The sequence below is a fragment of the Pseudomyrmex gracilis genome, unplaced genomic scaffold, assembly GCF_002006095.1.
Source record: "Pseudomyrmex gracilis isolate BER0280 unplaced genomic scaffold, ASM200609v1 scaffold_138, whole genome shotgun sequence".
NCBI classification, from domain to species: Eukaryota; Metazoa; Arthropoda; class Insecta; order Hymenoptera; family Formicidae; genus Pseudomyrmex; species Pseudomyrmex gracilis.
In genome coordinates this window covers 105,057-122,351 of record NW_018020722.1, presented here as the reverse complement: position 1 = coordinate 122,351, position 17,295 = coordinate 105,057, and the positions used below count along the sequence as shown (strand labels likewise).

Here is a 17,295-nt window from a genome sequence, read left to right as displayed (position 1 = left end):
CTTACGCGACGTTAAGTAATATCCCTTTAGAGAAAACTGCGGCTCTTTTGCTCCGATTTTTTTTTTTTTTTTCACCGCGTTTTTATCTCGATATATTTTTTGACCTCCTGCAGAAATCACAAGTGTACGCACCCATCCTCTCGCGATTCAGCGTGTAGTATGTACCGTGCACTTCATTGAGACTTTTGAGAGCACGAAGGATGGTGGTGGCGGAGGAGAGGGAGAGAGAGAAAGAACACAGCGCCATCGTCAGCGATACCGAAACAACAGAGTCCATTGCATTGCGGCGCCGCGACAACTCACGGTCCGGTCTCGCTCGCGTAGCCCGTGACAGTGTCTGGTCGAGTTGCTTGCGGATGCTTGCGGAGTATTCGGCTTTGATCGTCGGCCGTGTTCACCAGCAAGGTAAATAGGATGTGGTATCGCGCGAGGTTCCGGTGCTGCATCCCGTGTCCGCGACTTCGCGAGGACGTGGTCGTGGTCGCGGCGGTCGCGTCCCGCTGAGATAGACGCGGTTGTGTGTTACGGAGCTTGTCCGTCGCTCCAGTGTGTGTGCGGGTTAACCTTTCTTTAAACACATCGTGAGAGAGCGAGTGTCGACCGCGCGCGCCAGGTAGGGTGTAAGGTGCCCATCTCAAGGGGAGAGTAGAAGAGAGATAGAAAGAAAGAGAGAGAGAGAGAGAGAGAGAGAGGGAGAGAAAGAGAAAGAAAGAAAAAAAACGAAGACGTGTGTCAAGAGTGCGTGGTGTGTGTGCGTGTTGTGCGTGCGTGCGTGTGTTTCTCGCGAGGGAAGGAAACCGAGAACGAGGAAGAAATCACGCGTGCATTAACATTACGCACGAGGGGCCCACACGGCATTCGCACGACATTCACGTCCGTCAAGATGTCGTCGTCCGGGCACAGCAGTCGCACTCGCACCGTTCACATAAGCACGATCCTTCAGAAGTTGCAGGGCCGCTTCGCGGACGCGATGACGCCTCCTAAGCTGTCGACCGACAAACGTACGCTCGACAAAACCTGGAAACTGATGGACAAGGTGGTGAAGCTGTGCCAACATCAAAAAATGAACCTGAAGAACTCGCCGCCGTTCATACTCGACATCCTGCCCGACACGTATCAGCGGCTGCGGCTCATCTACAGCAAGTACGAGGACCGGATGCAGGTGCTGCACAGTAACGAACACTTCTGCGTGTTCATCAACAACCTGATGCGTAAGTGCAAGCAGGCGATCAAGCTGTTCAAAGAGGGCAAGGAGAAGATGTTCGACGAGACGTCCCACTATAGACGAAATCTCACCAAGCTCAGTCTTGTGTTTAGCCACATGTTGTCCGAGCTGAAGGCTATATTCCCGAACGGCGTGTTCGCCGGTGATCAGTTTCGCATCACCAAGGCCGACGCGGCTGAATTCTGGAAGGAACGCTTCGGGAACAGGTATGTACTCAAATCCCGGTTCTTTCTTCAGTTCTATCACCGTAAGAATACCGTTCTGTGCAATGCAGCAACACTTTTGTCAGATTGTACGAAAAAAATTTTATAGGCTTTTTGTCACAGAATTTCGCATTCCAACGAAAAATTCGACGGTGTCGTCGTCCGAGTCGTCGTCGAGAAACGATGTATTTGTGCCACTTGGACTTTTGGAATGAAAAAAGTCTTCGCTTTTATAAGTAGCGGAAAAATTTATTCCCTGGCACATTTTGCTTTGAAACGTTCAGAATTCGCGCGAGAGAAGATTGTTAAAAGATCTATATTTGAGAGTCGAGAGAGAGAGAAGTGCGCTTCTTCTTCAGCATTGAAAAGTTGTCCCAGAACGAGCTTCTATCCAGTTTTCTCCCATCCGCCTCATTACTCCACCAACGTTATTTAGTCTTTTTACAGTAATTTTGGATATAAACACGTTATTTGAGTCTGGAAATGAGTGTGTGTGTGTGTGTGTGTGTTTGTAATCGTAAGATGCATGAAAAATGGGCCATTGCGGTGCTTGCTTGCTTGCCTTCTCGCGTACGTGTGCGCGTTATTGCGAGCGGTCTTTTACGTTGTTCAAAAAAACGATTGAAAATCTGAAAACTGACTTTACTTTCTTATTTTATTTCCGACGAACATTGTCAGGTTTCGCTCGAACTCGAGAGAGATCTGGCGCATTTTTCTCAGTTGCTGTTCGAAACTAATTTGCAAGAAAATTGCTTTGCAATCGACGTAGACACAAAACACGTATGCGGACTGAATTACTGGGTTTTTTTTTGCAAGATAATATATTTATTTTATCTCGACGTTTTTCAAGGAACGCGTTATCGCGATCGACTCACAGCCTCGAGAAGTCTTTACTTTCATTCATACAATCATTCATTCACTCCTCGTCAAGAGTAATAAGAAAAGTTCGTCGGCTTCCGTGAAAATAACGCCCGAAGATTGCTGAAATATATATAAGAATCTTCGTTCATCAAAGTTGCACAACAGAGAAAAGTTTTATCTTCAATAATTTATAAATATAAATCGTCGTTTTTTCTCTCTCTCTCTCTTTTCCCTTTTCGGCACGTATAAAGTTTTTGACAATTATAATAAGTTTAGATCCTGAGAGTTTGCTTGTGTGTGCGAGCGCCTTCTATCAAAGTTCAGGAAAGGTTCATCGACTTTCGTGGGAGTTTCTCCGGAGGACTTAAAGCCTTTCCTCCGTGATGATTACGTCAATGACGTTTCTTGACGTCTTCGTGCGCGCTGCAATCTTCCTGAGTCTTAAACTACAAAAGATTTAAAGATCTAATTTTCTCTCTCTCTCTCTCTCTTTCTCTAGCTCTCATATTGCGGGCATAGGTTGGCCTCTCTGAACACTTCTCGTCTCAACGAACGATATTGACGTGACGCCAGAGAGACCGTCGGACAGAAACCTTCGCGACGACGTGCGTCAGGTAGCACAGCATCCGAATAAACAATCTCTTCTTGCTTGAAATTAGAACAAATGAAAGAAGGCCGCGCAATAAAAACTTTGGCTTTTTTTGCGCAGTTTTCAAGCTCCGCGAGCTTTTTATATTGACGTTAACTTACTAGTTCCGAGTATTCGGTCGTCGTCGTCGGTAAAGATAAAAAATAGTAAAATTCTCAAAAACGTCATATCAGTAAAAATAAAAGAATTTCTCAATTAGGTCATGTCGAGGAGTATCCCTGTGTGTGTGTAGCTAACTTTTACCTAACTTTTCTCACTTCAACATTATCTAGTTGCGAATTGTCGTTTTTTCTTCTTCAAGTTTTCCTTCTTTTATTATTATTTTTTTTTTTTTTTTTTTATCACAGTTGCGAACATCTAGCTATTCGCACGTGGAGAGAGATTTCGTACGTGGGGAGACGTGCGTATAAAAGACAAATTGTAATGTAAAAGGGCGCGCGCGAAGCGTATCTCGCACGTGCGCACACCTAACCTAAACTCATACATACGCGAGAGAATGTGAGGAAGAGGAGGAGGAGGAGGAGGAGGAAGAGGAGGAAGGGAAGCCGCGCTATAGAGCGAGCGAACGAGCGAGTGAGACGACACCGGACGTCTATCGTTGATATTGACATATTATCGTGCACCGAAAAGCAGGACATGTCGGCTCGTGTGCAACCGTGGGCACACACTCTCACTCTCTCTCTCTCTCTCTCTCTCTCTCTCTATCTCGATAGAGAATGCGTTTTATCGACCGGAAGTCGCGTTGGACGAAGCGGCGCGTTCGCCGCCTGCACACGTGCGATGCGCAAGGTGAGTAATGTGTGTATCGGGAATTCGCGCGAGAAAAAGAAAGAAGGAGAAGGAAAAAAAACAGGAAGGAAAGAGCGTGAGAAGAGTGCGTGGGGTGATTGATAAGTATCCGAAACGAGACGGCATCAGAAACGGACGGACACGGGTTTCAGTATCGCGCGTTGACAAGTTTTATTCTCTGAAAAGAAACAAATGTCAAACTCTCTCTGGCGCGTTTCTATCGCGCGCCTAGTGTTTTGCGCGACAGCTCGTCGAAGTAAGTACGTGCCACCGTTTGCGGCACCGATGACTTCATTGTCGCTCGAACGTCCTTGTTTTTTTTCACCGAGCCGTTTTTTCTTTTTTTTCGCATATTTTCGAAAAACAAAAATGGAAATCGGAGGCGAATAAGACGGATGAGGCAGCAATTCGAAGTCCAAAACGCGCAAAACTGGTGCGTTGTCAAAAATCACTCAGAGCGTTCGCTTTTGGCGGAGACTACTGTCGCACTACGCGCTCGTTAACGAGCCGGCCGTTTGACATTTGTCCGTAGAACGAAACTTATAAAACGCGAACAACGCGACACTACTACTGTCGTTTCGGATACTTGTCAATCGCTTCTTTGTTTGTTCCAAAATATCCATGTGGCAATGACGTTGGTTTTCTTCGATCTGCGAGACGCGGACGCGACCTGCAGATGAGAAAAAAGTGAAACCATGTTCTACCTACATCTCTCTCCTACGTCTCTTATCCTGTGAATATTTTATTCACACCTTTTACATCCTTGAGTTTCTTTATTATTTTTTAAACAGGCAACCGTCAATTTTTCTCTGTCAGAACTGTCAAACGTCATAGTTGTATGATTTATGACACTTATATATTTCCTGCCGCTTTGCGGATATTTCTGTTATTTACAAAACGGAGCGAAACTGAAAATATCCGTGAAATTTATTCGAATTTCAATAGCCGCCTCTCACAGCAAAATGCTGTTTTTGCAATTTTCTCACCTTAACAGAACTTTTCTCGAGGATCCTTGACAGATCTCTTATGAAGATAACTCTATCAAATAAAATCAAATAAAAAGAAAAAACGCGTTGGCGTTCTTCCGCTGAAAACGTGGCCAAGGATCGTTTCTCCGGAGGGATTAATTTTTTCGATATTTTCGTCGAGACTAACTTAAAAAATAAAACACTTCTCTCCGCGAAGAGGAGACGCTGTAATAATAAATGTACACGTAAGAGTCGTGTGTGTCTCGGTGTGGCAGAGCGTCGGTGTATATATCGCTGTCGAAAAGCCAAGGCGGATCGTTGCCGCGCGCTCTCTTCTCTGACGTCAATCGCGTGTGCTTGACCCGCGACGTCGCGATTTAATGCATTCGGCGGTAATAAACGAAGAATGCTCTATCCGGTTGGACTCGCATTTGCTCTCGTCGGCGGTGACACACGCATGAGACCGTCGCTCGCACAAACGCCCCTATAACCCTCTCGTGTCGCGTTTGAAACGGTAAACGCGCACACACTCACTCACTCACTCTCTCTCTATCTCTTCTGCGTCGCGTGGTGTACGAACATCGCGCGAGCCGAGCAAATAGCAGATACCGCGCTGTTATTAGCGTAAAACAACTTCCGGTGTAACGATTCCGTCCTCGACGGCGCGTCCAGCCGTGTAAATCGCCGCGCGACGTCCGGCACACGAAGAGAGAGAGAGAGAGAGAGAGAAACCGTTACTTATTACTACCATCGCCGCGTTTCAACGTTTGTTATTGCGGCCGCGGATATCCGAAGATAAACAAGGAAGTCGTAGGAAACGCACGCGTCTGGACTCTATCTGCGTTCTTTCCGCGACGCAAATTCGCGCGCGTTATGCGCAGCAAGAGTCCTCGGATATACCGCGCGATATTTGCGGCTCCCTCTTCCTTCTCGCTATTCTCGTTACACATCCGCATATCGATGATCTCGAGAAGAATATCACTGTGGTGATTATTTTCCACGTTGTTCAATTTCTTTGCGTTTTTTTTTCCCCTATCCGAAGGAAAATGAGCTTACGGGAAGGCGCGCGATATTCGCGCGCTGATATCGGGCATAACTCACACCTTGCGAAATTCCTCTACTTCCGGTGTACGTGCCGCGCTACATCCGGCGACCTTGTCCGCCCGCGCGCGCGAGAATCGTCCCCGATACAATATCGACCGCGTTATCGTCACCGCGGACGCGCTCTTTCGGAATTAATGGGAAAATGTCGCGCGAGAGAGCCGTCTCGGCTTTTGTACAGCGGCCGCGTGGCGACGATTTGTATGTGTCAGGGTGATATAAATATATATATATATATATATATATTGTGTGTGTGTGTGTGTAAACGGAGCGAGCGGGTCGAGTCGATTCATGAATGACCGCGGCGCGCGTCGCGTATTTTGTACACGCGCTCGACAAAACGACGAGCGTGTCCAACTTCGGACATGCGCGTCCCACCGTGGACGATTGAAACCTTTCATTCGCGGACGCGCGCGCAGATTAATTCACAAAAAGTGCGAGATACTCCCATAAGATTTGCTCGATACATACATTTTTTTTTTAATTTGTTAAATTCGCGCGCGAGAAAACAACGCTCGTTACCGGTGCGATCACTCGCGCGTTTTTTTTTCTTCCTTATTAGATGCAGACATCGCGCTCTCGGCGTTTCACACACGTGTGTATTTATGTATAAGATGCGGGCGATTGCAGAGCGATTAGTATGCGGTGGTGGTGGTGGTGGTGGTGGCGAGTCGCTCCGATTACGCCGATGCGCGAACCTTCAGTTTCCGGTCAAATGATCCGCGAACATCCGGTCCCGGTTGTACACACAATGTCGGTTCTCTTTTAAGCCCCGTGAGCAACGCGGTGACAGTGTCGTAACTAACCGGGCATGCCCCCGGATCGGGCACGAAGTTTAATCTTCCGGTGGCTAAATAAGGTCTGACAGGAAAACATCATTCGTAATTAAACGCGGTTCCACATGAATCCCGATAATCTTCATCACCGGATCTGACAGTCATCAACAGAGAGAAAGAGATAGAGAGAGAAAGAGAGAGAACGCGGATTAAAATAAACATTTGAATTATATAACACATTCTTATCCAATTTATTTCATGCGAAAATATCTTTTTGAAGCATCTCGCTATTATGTTTTTCTTCTCTTTTGCGCAATAAAATAGATATAAATGACATAATTAAGCGTAGGAACGTGGGAAGAGAGCGGTTGTGTACACAAAAGAGATGCAATTAGTAAAGAGGATCCGGGAATCCGATAAAAAAAAAAAAAAAAAAAAAAAAGAAACAAATAACATGCGGGTTACAAGGACCGGACTCGCGCGCAACAGCGCGACGGCGGGTCCGATCGTTCGCGTGTGAATACGCTCGGACCGCGAGCACGGTGGGCCCTGTCACGCGATCACACAACATGCGTGTACCGACGTTACACGCGCGTCGAAAGGCAGCCGGGTCCGTCCCCCATTCGCGACGGCCGCCGCCGCCACCGCCGCCGCAGCCGCTGCCGCTGCCGCCGTCGCCGCCGGTGAGTTAAGCTCACATCCGCACGTGAGTCGAAGCGGAAGGAAGGGGACGTGACGTCGCGATTAAGGCGAATTAAACGAGGCGAATTGCATGAATCGGCGAGCCCGGCGCGCGGAGGAGGAGCCCGGGAGCCTCGGCCCACGTTTATCGGAAGATTTCGTCCTGCCCGCGAGAGAGATCGCGAGAGCTCATTATCGCACAAAAAAATCAGAGAGACCGCGCGCCGATAACCACATCATACCTCCCCCTCCCCCCCCCGTCCAGTCTCATTTCTGGTTCATCCGGTTAACACTCGGAGATAGTTTCAGAAGAGAACGTCACAGATAGGCCGTGTTTTCACAAATATTCGAATACTTAGTACATGATGAGATACACGTACGGAAGTGATGATTCATCGCACAGTTTGTTTTGTTTTTTTTTTTTTTTTTTTTTTTTTTCACAGGGTTTTTTCACGCTGACTCGGCGCAAGCCTAGATAAGATATCTCGGATATATAGTTCCTTGATTTTCAGCGAGAAATTTCCTTCCCTCCGAGCGCGATAATTTCAACCAACCGCATCCGGACCCGCAACCTCTGAATTTGTAGAGTTGTAGCGCCGTCGTGACGAAGACGTGTAGATACTTTTTTACGAGGGAGGAAAGAAAAAGTCAATTCACCGGGTGTAAAACCTGTTAGCGACGGCATTTGCATCGGAAATGTCAGACCGGAAATATCTCGGGAGGGGAGGGAAGGGAGGAAAAGCGCTGTTCGATAGAATGCCAATACTGCAATTTTTAACGAGAACGTCGCCGTCGTTGTCGTCGTCGTCGTCGTCGCCGCCGTCGCCGTCGTCGTCGAGACACGTCGTTCGTGTGTTGGGTGTTCATACGAGCATGATGCAGAACCTTTTGAACGGACGCAACATCCTTGAAATGTAATTCCAGCCGTTCCACTGACATTTTCCGCGGATGTGTATTTTTGTACTGTACATTGCGTAATTGCATCTGGACGCGGGGGTCTCTCTTACGCGAGAGGGACGCTGTCGTCGTCGTCGTCGTCGTCGTCGTCGCCGAGGAGAGAGAGGGGAAGATCGAGGAAAGGCTCACACATACGTCAACGTGGGCGGAAAAAGGGTTAAAGTTGAAATTAGACGCCTTTGACGGCTGAACTTTGCTGATAACCGTTCGCACGGGACAATGGCGCGCGTATGTGTGTGTGTGTGTGTGCGCGTGCGTGCGTGACGTTCCTGGAAGCAGGTGCGTCCTCCGTGAAGCGGAGCGTATATAACGTACCGTTAATATGTTGACAACGTCAACATTAGTCCTTGAGGACTATCACAAATGACACAATTCAGGGGTAACTCTACGTCATCGCTATCGATCACCCCCCTTACGTCCTTTGCTTCGGTGAAAAGACGAGCAAAGGGAAATTTTCTTCTGGGTTGATGAAGATGACGAAGCGTCATTTTCCCGGTTTTTTACGTCCTCATTGTCTCCCGTTTCGTCGTCGGAAGTCAGGGATTGGCGCTTCGCATTGTTCCTCATTTTATCGTTCGTTTTCTCGTGAACGGAAGAATAGAATATGCGGGTTCCTTGAAAAGCTATGGAATTTCTCATATTCAAATGTGGTTGTTAACACATTCGACATTTTAGTTGCCAAATGGCACGTCTAGGTTGAGGATCGAAGAGACGATCTAGGAATTTCGTAACCGAGAAAAAAAATGCTCGTAGCTGACATTTCTTCGAAAACGAGGTAGTTATTTCTGGTGGTGTGATTTAGTTGCTTCAATTTATGCAAATCTCTTTAGAGTCATCAAAAAATGTTCTTTTTGAGATGTATACGTATATATCTCTTTTTAACTTTTACTTGAACCAGTTTTTTTTTCTTTTTTTCTCTAAAAATCAATAGTTGAAGAGGAAATTAATCTAGCTACGTTTTTACAGACCTCACCCTGTGCATGGGCTTGGCAGCCTCCGGTCTTGTCTGTAGTTTCTCAACCTTCAAAGGTCTCCCCAGTGACATATTGAGAGCTACCGCTGAGCCGTATTTCCCATAAATACTCGACGTGTATCACGTTATATTATCTCGTTTACGTGACTCCGCATCGGGGTACAGTAATATACCGAGACGAGAGAAATTGTTCGCAGATCTTAAATTTTTACCCTAGGAAGACAGTCGTCACGATAAAATAGAAACACGCCTTGTGTGTGTGTGTGTGTGAAAATTTTATATATAATCAAACGGATAAAATAATGCGCTACTGTACAGAAAAAATTCCATCCTGTACAGAATATTATCGATATAATAATTCTACTCTGTACAGAATACTTTTTATTGCAATAATTTCAAAGAGATTAATTTCCTACAAGCATCTTGTAAAAATCTTCTCTCTGTCTATACGCATTTCGCGTGAACGTAATTAATAATAGAGAAATCGATAAGATCATTTATTTTATTTACTTTTTGAAATCGCATTATTCGTTAGAGTAGATGTTTTAATTTATAAGATACGAACGATAAGTATCAAAGGACAAAAAAATGCTGTTCCTACGCGATGTCATGAGAGATATCTTTCTCGCAACGTGTCAGACGTCACGTTGGAAGAGACGACGACGACGACGACGACGTCGTCGACGTCGGAAAAGCGATGTTCTATGAATGGAGGCGAGCCTCGGATCAATCGGCAAGCAAGGACGACTAATTATAGCGTTAGTATCTTTATCTTTCTCTCTCTTTCTCTCTCTCTCTCAACTTCGTTTTGTTCATACACCGTCCGCACTCACACACGTGCGCGGTACACTTGTGTCTACTACGGAGCGCACAGAGTACGTTGAGAGAGAGATTATGATCCGACGATGGAGGACATGACCCATTTTGATCGTCGCAAGCTCGCTTGGGGGATGCGAATTCAGGACGGAGAGAACGTGCGTCACGCTTACCCTTGTCCTGCTGTCGACACCTGGCATCGCGCACAGCGTCTACTAACAAATTACCGCAAGAGTGTGCATGTATAACACGTACACACGGATTAGATACGAGCGAGTTTACGTCGAAAATGAAGCTGATAAAATCTGCTGAAAATATAAATTTTGTTTTCTTTCCATCGTACGTGACACTTGCGGGAATTACTGTATTAGCACGTATTTGACTTAAGGAACTTAAAAACGAAATAGAAGATGCGTTTGAAATCGGTTGGAAAATCCACCCCGATGGGTGTGATGACACACTTTGCTAATTGGGACAATTATGGGATCAATAAACAGGGAGAGAGGACAAAATACATAGATATATGTATAGTCGCATCTCTTGAATAAAACGCTGAAAGAAAATTTCACACTGACAAACGAGGCGTTCGTGTATAATATTTCCCGGAGTGCTCGAATGATAAATTGGCCCGCGCGCTCGTGTGACAATCGTCATGCACAATACGGGAACGTTTAAAACGGCACAATTAAGCTAAAAGTGTTGCCGCCGGTGACACCGTAAACGGACAAGGTCGCGAACTAACGTAAACGCCGCGTATGAAAGTGACCGACGCGCTAATTATCGCGACGAAAGAGAGTGGGCGTGAATATATATACGCGCGAGTGAAATTACATTCATACACGTCGCGTACTATTGTGGAAGTTGTCGAACAAAAGCAGCAGCTACATCCGGCAGGATGTACGTTTCAGCTCCGAAGCGAAGTTTCCGAATTAACTTATAGTAATTCCACGCCTCTCTTGAGCGCGTTATTTCAATTAAAATACATTATCGATTCCCCCAACTCTCTCATGATTTTCATATCATGTATCTGCCGTTGTGTAATTTTTTTAATTTGAAATAAGAGAAGTGAACTTTTATATAATTTAATTGCAGTATTTAATATTGCAATATTCGAAAATTTTCTAGAGATTAAGAAATCTTTGAATAAAAAGACATTTAATTTAGACAAAAATTTAGCCAAAGAATCAAACAAACATGTTCACCTGATAAACAGATTTATTTTTTCTTCTACCATTGTAGTAGAACAAATTTCTGCGTGTGTGATGCAAAGTAGATATACAAGATACTTCTGCGTGTGGCTTCGCCATCACTTATACATCTTACAATTAGTGCCTTCATGACTGCAAAAGCAACATACGTATCAGAATTAAAATAAATATTAGTAGAACATTGTTGACGCTGATGTGAAATTTTTGCTTCAAGACATTGAAATTAACAGAGATCAATCTATCAAATTAAGTGATTTAATACAATGAAACAACAGCGTCTAACCATTTATTTATGTACTCACACAGTCACATTACCCATGTACGAAAAACTATGCGCACAATTATATATTAATTTTAGAAAAATGTATATAAAGAAAAACGGGAAAAGTGACTTAAGAAGTGATTTAAAAGTATTTCTCGAGGGATCCTTTTAGCTTGTGCGGATCCACATTAGGACCGTGACGTTCAACGACCTTGCCCTCTTTATCCACGATAAATTTGGTAAAGTTCCATTTTATAAAGCTACCCAATATGCCGCCCTGTTCTTTCTTCAGATACGCCCACAGCGGATGCGTGTTATCTCCGTTTACGTCAATTTTCTCGAACAAGTCAAATTTTACCTGTAAGAATCAAATACGACCGCTTAAAATCGTTGAAAGAAAAAGACAAATTATTTACGTCCTATCGTGAAACTTGAACTTACTTTCTGACGATCGGCGAAACTGCAAATCTCCTCGCTGTTGCCTGGTTCTTGTCCGTTGAACTGGTTGCAGGGAAATGCCAGAATTCGTAGTCCTGTCAGGCACGGGAAAAAAGAAATATTTAAACACGTTGCTCCAAATTGTTCGAAGAAAACTTTCGCTCTGTAAATAAAAATTTACCTTTGGATTCAGCGTATTCGTCGTATAATTCGTTCAGTTCCTTGTAATTCGTCGCCGTGAGACCGCATTTCGAAGCAACATTCACGATCAAGCACACGTGGCCTTTGTATCTGAAAAAAAAAAAACAATCGTTATTATTACTTTTGCTTTTCGTCATCAGTTTTCGCATCACGATACGTGTCGAGACTGCGCTTACTTGGACAATGGTATCTCCTCCCCTTTGATAGAATTCGCCGTGAAATCGTAAATGGACGTGGCCGACTTGTAATCTTTGTTTCCGCTCATCGCTGTTGCTGCAACTGCAATTGCGAGCGTTAAAATCTCGAAATAAACTAAATGGAAAATTCTATATTTGTCGCGCGCGCGCAGGAAAGTTAGAAAAGTCATTCATTCTACGAGTTTTGAAAGTGTTAATTCGATATCATCTCGCTTTACGCTTTGACGTTTCGATGGCATTCAGTTTTTGCGAACGCCTACATTAATCAATGTAGGTGATCACTTGAGATCACAAAGGTAAACAACAAGTGTTCTCCGAACTTTTTACGCGAGTGTGTTCGAGCAAACTGTGCGATGTTAAAACACATTAAAACAACATAACGATCAAACAGTGACTTGTGTAATTACGTTAAAAAACAAAAACAAAAAGCGAGATCGATTATTTACAAATTGACGGATTAAATGCTTATCGCTAATTGGGAAGTGACGACGCTAATGTGAGGAAGTGATCAATCGGGACAATTTTGTCAAATTACGTGCCTGCGAAATTTCGGACTAAGTGCACAAGTCCGGTGGATAGCGTGAATTTTATTACGCGCATTTCCGGCGTGTACCGGCGGGACTCCGCTCCTGAAACTGCAGCGATATACTATATGTATACAAAGAAAAACAGTATACATTCATACTGTACATACATTCGTTCTCTACACAAAGACGAATTCTATACATAGGATTATATAAAACAATGTTATATAATGTGTGGGCATATACACGAGGTTCAGGAAATCGAAACCGCAATGAAAAATTCACCACCACCATCGCCATTACCCCCGATTGCTCGGAATCGTCCATTGTTATTAACTTGAGTACGTCCAAACTAAATTTCTGTTTTGCAACACAACTTAGACGACGGTGGTAAAAGAAAGCGGCGAACAATAAGATCAATGATAATCTTGGAAAACACTCGTTGGGTTTTTTATTGTTCGTTGACGCAACTCTCGAGCGTCAAGAGACACGATCGAGTGTCGGCGCCAATAAGATGAAAACGATTATAGTTTGTGTGCGAACTATGTAACACTTATACGCTACAGTCGGAGAAGATAATAATCACACCTGACGCAAACCGCGATCGAACGAGACCGCAATCGATTTTTAGCGACTTAAAGCGTTTACAAACAAATCGTAAAAAAAAACGTTGAAAGTTCTAGCGACTACAATTACTACGTAACGAGAGAAAGAGATGTAAGGTGAAAAAATAGAGCGCGTTAGATAAATATTTGTGTCGCGTTCAAACGACTTACAAATGAATATTTCTCTGTGTCTTTTTTAAGTCGATGAGTTTAGATTAGACCGCAACGGTTATTGATAACATTTGTCGATGGTTTGTACATGTTATCTCGTTTGTTTGTTTGATGTGGTCAACAAAATGATACGAAATTATTTTTAGCTCTGCTGTCAATGTTTTGTCGACGCCGATTATATTTATATATAAACCAAACTTTTTACATTATATATATATATATATATATATATTTAGTTATTTGTTTATTTTCTAAATTTCCAATAATCACAGTGCTATTGAAGTATCTTTGATTATCTTTGATTTTCTTATTTAATATGTCGGAATCGCACAATTCTCTTCTTCTCTTCCTCAATGAATAGTCAAATACAAGGTGTATATATATATCTGGAATAATGAGGTGTGTGTAAGCTCTTGTGCAATATGTACGTCTCTCGTGCGCCGATCTAACCTCTCGCGGTGAGAGATCCGCGAAGATCAGCCGGCTCCCCGTCTCATGAAATCTCTGCGCAACTGCGTGTCTAACGACGAATTCGATTGGATGCACTAGTGCGCACTGAGTGCGTCTTCTTTCAATGTGTTGTAGAATATTTCAGTGTTGGTATTTGACTAACACTGAAAGAGGACGCACTCAGTGCGCACTAGTGCATCCAATCGAATTCGTCGTAAGCGACAACAAGAGACACGTCCCGGTTTGGTTGCAAAGAGATTTCTTTTTTCCGGCGTTTTTTTACAAAATGCGTCTGTGCATTCGCACGTTTGCTCGTGTCATTAAAACAAAACGGTTTGTCTTACCGTTAAAAATGTGTGTGCACGTATTCCGCCGATCGCACCTCGAGGAAATCTCCGAACGCCGTGAGTTGTTGTCTCGTACTGCTAGTCATTCCGCATCCGCGAAGCGACCTTTGACGCGCACGCGCGGTACAATCTTGCACAAGTGTCAGACTTTCGCAGTGACGTACCTTCGAGGAACTTCGAGCGGCACCCCGGGCGCATCTCGTTCGAGGAAAAACAAACTCGACTCGTGAAATTTTTGCGCGACAAAATCTGAGAATAACAGATTCCTAAATTCGCGACAATCATCTTTAATGACTTGAATTCTCCGACAACTTTGTTTAAGAATTGTTAAAATCAGATTTTTAGAATTTTTCTCGCACAAACTGTCGAGAAAGAGATCGGATTTTTTTTTTATTATCGTCGAGCAAAATGTTTCATATTTTTAATATTGTTTCATCTTTTTTGTTTTTTTTTTTTCAGTACACTGGTGTCATGGAGGGCGTTCAGATACGAATTGAACAAAGTTCATCCGATCAGTTCGGGACTGCAGGCAATGGCACTGAAATCCACGATAGATCTGACTTGTAACGATTACATTTCCAACTTCGAATTTGACGTGTTTACAAGGTAAACGAGAAATTTTTGCGGCAAATGAATTAATTTTTAGGATCGTTTATAATTTTACTCGTGATTTATTCGGTATACGTTTCAATCGCGATGATGATCGCAATTGTGTTCAAGATTGTTTCAACCATGGTCGACCCTCTTGCGCAACTGGAAAATTCTGGCTGTGACGCATCCCGGCTACGTGGCTTTTCTCACTTACGACGAGGTGAAAGCGCGTTTACAAAAATATTGCATCACCAAACCCGGGAGTTACGTATTTCGATTAAGTTGCACGAGGCTGGGACAATGGGCAATTGGCTACGTCACGTCTGACGGTGATATCCTTCAAACTATACCGCACAACAAAAGTCTGTGCCAAGCTTTACTGGACGGCTATCGGGAAGGCTTGTGAGTGTTATATTTTTTATGTGAAAAAAAAAAAACAAACTTTGTTCTATTTATGTACGTCACGGAGGATCGGATTCAGAAATCTCAATAACAAGTTTCAAAAATTTTGCAGCTACCTGTATCCAGACGGTCGAAATATAAATCCAGATTTGACATGGGCCGTACAACCAACGCCGGAGGAGCACATAAAGGTGACGGCGGAGCAGTACGAATTGTATTGCGAGATGGGTAGCACATTCCAGCTGTGTAAAATCTGCGCCGAGCACGATAAGGACGTGAGGATAGAACCTTGCGGACATCTGCTCTGCACGCCGTGTCTCACATCTTGGCAGGTAGCAGTATATAATCTTGCGCGTTAAATGAACTATTCTCAATTCAATAAATCACACATCGGTCGGGGAACTGGTTCTTTTATTTTACAAAATTTGTGCAAAAAAAAAAAAAGTCACGCAAGAACGCGAAGTATTTTAATGTATGTCCGACCGTCTGCTTGCAGGATTCCGAAGGACAGGGTTGTCCGTTTTGTCGAGCCGAGATTAAAGGCACCGAGCAGATCGTCGTGGATCCGTTTGATCCGCGAAGAACGCACAAACCCGGAGCGGTTTCGGCGTCGGTTAGCAACGCGTCGACCCCTACGCGGGATCTCGACCCCGACACCGAGGTATCCGACTAGGAATAGCATCCACCTTCATTATTAAATGTGTTCTATGTATAACAACATCCCCCCCGCAGTATGCCTCATTCTTGAGAATGTCTCATACATTTCATGAGATCTCGCGGTTTACCAACGGCCATACACACACGTGTCACATGTCATTTCGCGTAAGTCTGTCGTTTCACGACTGTAAAGCTGTATCCCGTGGAGAGAGGCAGGTACGCAGTAGTTTGTATAGTCACGTAAATGTATCGGAGAAGCTACTGCAATCGATTACGGGACCAAGATTTTAACCAAATCGCAGAACCGTGGTTCTGTAGAGTTCGTTGTCACTTACTGTATGTGTTTTATTTTTTATTTTTTTTTTTTTATTTTTTTTTTTGTTTGCATCAAATGATTAATAATCGGCGAGAGATCAGTCGCTCGATCGGTTAGTCGATCGATCGGTCGATTATCTCTGTCTCCATCGCGAATTTTCACGAACTAACATATTATTGAAATTGTTTATGTCGCATAATTACATATTTCGCATCGATTATACGAGTGCTTTCAGGTAAGATTCGCTTTTCTTGCATTTCAGTAAAAATATTTATGATTCGGCGGCTTATTGTATGACCCATTGTCGCTGTCACTATGACCACGCGCACACACGTATATATAGTTTTCGAACAAGATAGCCTTCTTAGATAATTCATTCAACGGTCTAAAGATTAAAGTTTGATAAGGAATTTTATCGAATTTAGATGTTGTAATCTAAAAAAAAAAGAAAAAAAAGCGTTAAAGAGAAAAAACGTTATCTAGCGAAAGAATTTATAATTAAGCAAGTGGGCTCGCATCAATCAGCCACAATGTGGGTTCATCACATTTATTTATCTACTAACAAAACAAACGCTACACTCTCGATTCACAGAATTCATAATGCATGTGCACACATACACACATGCGTAGTTATTAAAAGCGCTCTTTTTTAAAGTTATGTGCATATATAAAAGACTTTTTAATGCCTGAAAGAGATATTTGCGTGTATTATTTATACACACATACGATTATCTTATTTATAGACATATTAATGTGGACTAATGTGTCTTGTAGTTAAATTGATTTATAGAAGAAAATTTCAAAAAAAAATTTAATATATATATATGTGTATATATATGTACACATTGAAGTTATATATATATATATGTATATATATATATATATATATATATATACTGAAGTATATATATATACTGAAGTTTTATT

At 43.3% G+C, this 17,295-nt stretch overlaps 2 protein-coding genes across 3 annotated transcripts; one reads left to right on the top strand and one right to left on the bottom strand.

Annotated features, from left to right (window-relative positions):
- Positions 1 to 298: 298 nt before the first annotated feature.
- Positions 299 to 17,171, top strand: LOC109856980 (E3 ubiquitin-protein ligase CBL). The gene is made up of 5 exons (XM_020432778.1): positions 299 to 1,431; positions 14,862 to 15,008; positions 15,123 to 15,395; positions 15,508 to 15,730; positions 15,892 to 17,171. Exons 1-5 carry the CDS (start codon positions 884 to 886, stop codon positions 16,066 to 16,068), a joined length of 1,368 nt encoding a protein of 455 aa, XP_020288367.1. The 5' UTR covers positions 299 to 883; the 3' UTR covers positions 16,069 to 17,171.
- Positions 11,197 to 14,510, bottom strand: LOC109856983 (probable phospholipid hydroperoxide glutathione peroxidase). 2 transcript variants are annotated; one of them, XM_020432784.1, is made up of 6 exons: positions 14,400 to 14,499; positions 12,845 to 12,940; positions 12,285 to 12,387; positions 12,089 to 12,198; positions 11,911 to 12,002; positions 11,197 to 11,827 (listed from the first exon to the last, which is right to left on the bottom strand). In XM_020432784.1, exons 2-6 carry the CDS (start codon positions 12,903 to 12,905, stop codon positions 11,612 to 11,614), a joined length of 582 nt encoding a protein of 193 aa, XP_020288373.1. In that variant the 5' UTR covers positions 12,906 to 12,940; positions 14,400 to 14,499; the 3' UTR covers positions 11,197 to 11,611. The 2 variants fall into 2 exon arrangements, with proteins under 2 accessions (XP_020288373.1, XP_020288374.1); XM_020432785.1 differs by lacking the exon at positions 12,845 to 12,940 and having other exon boundaries at positions 14,400 to 14,510.
- Positions 17,172 to 17,295: the final 124 nt, after the last annotated feature.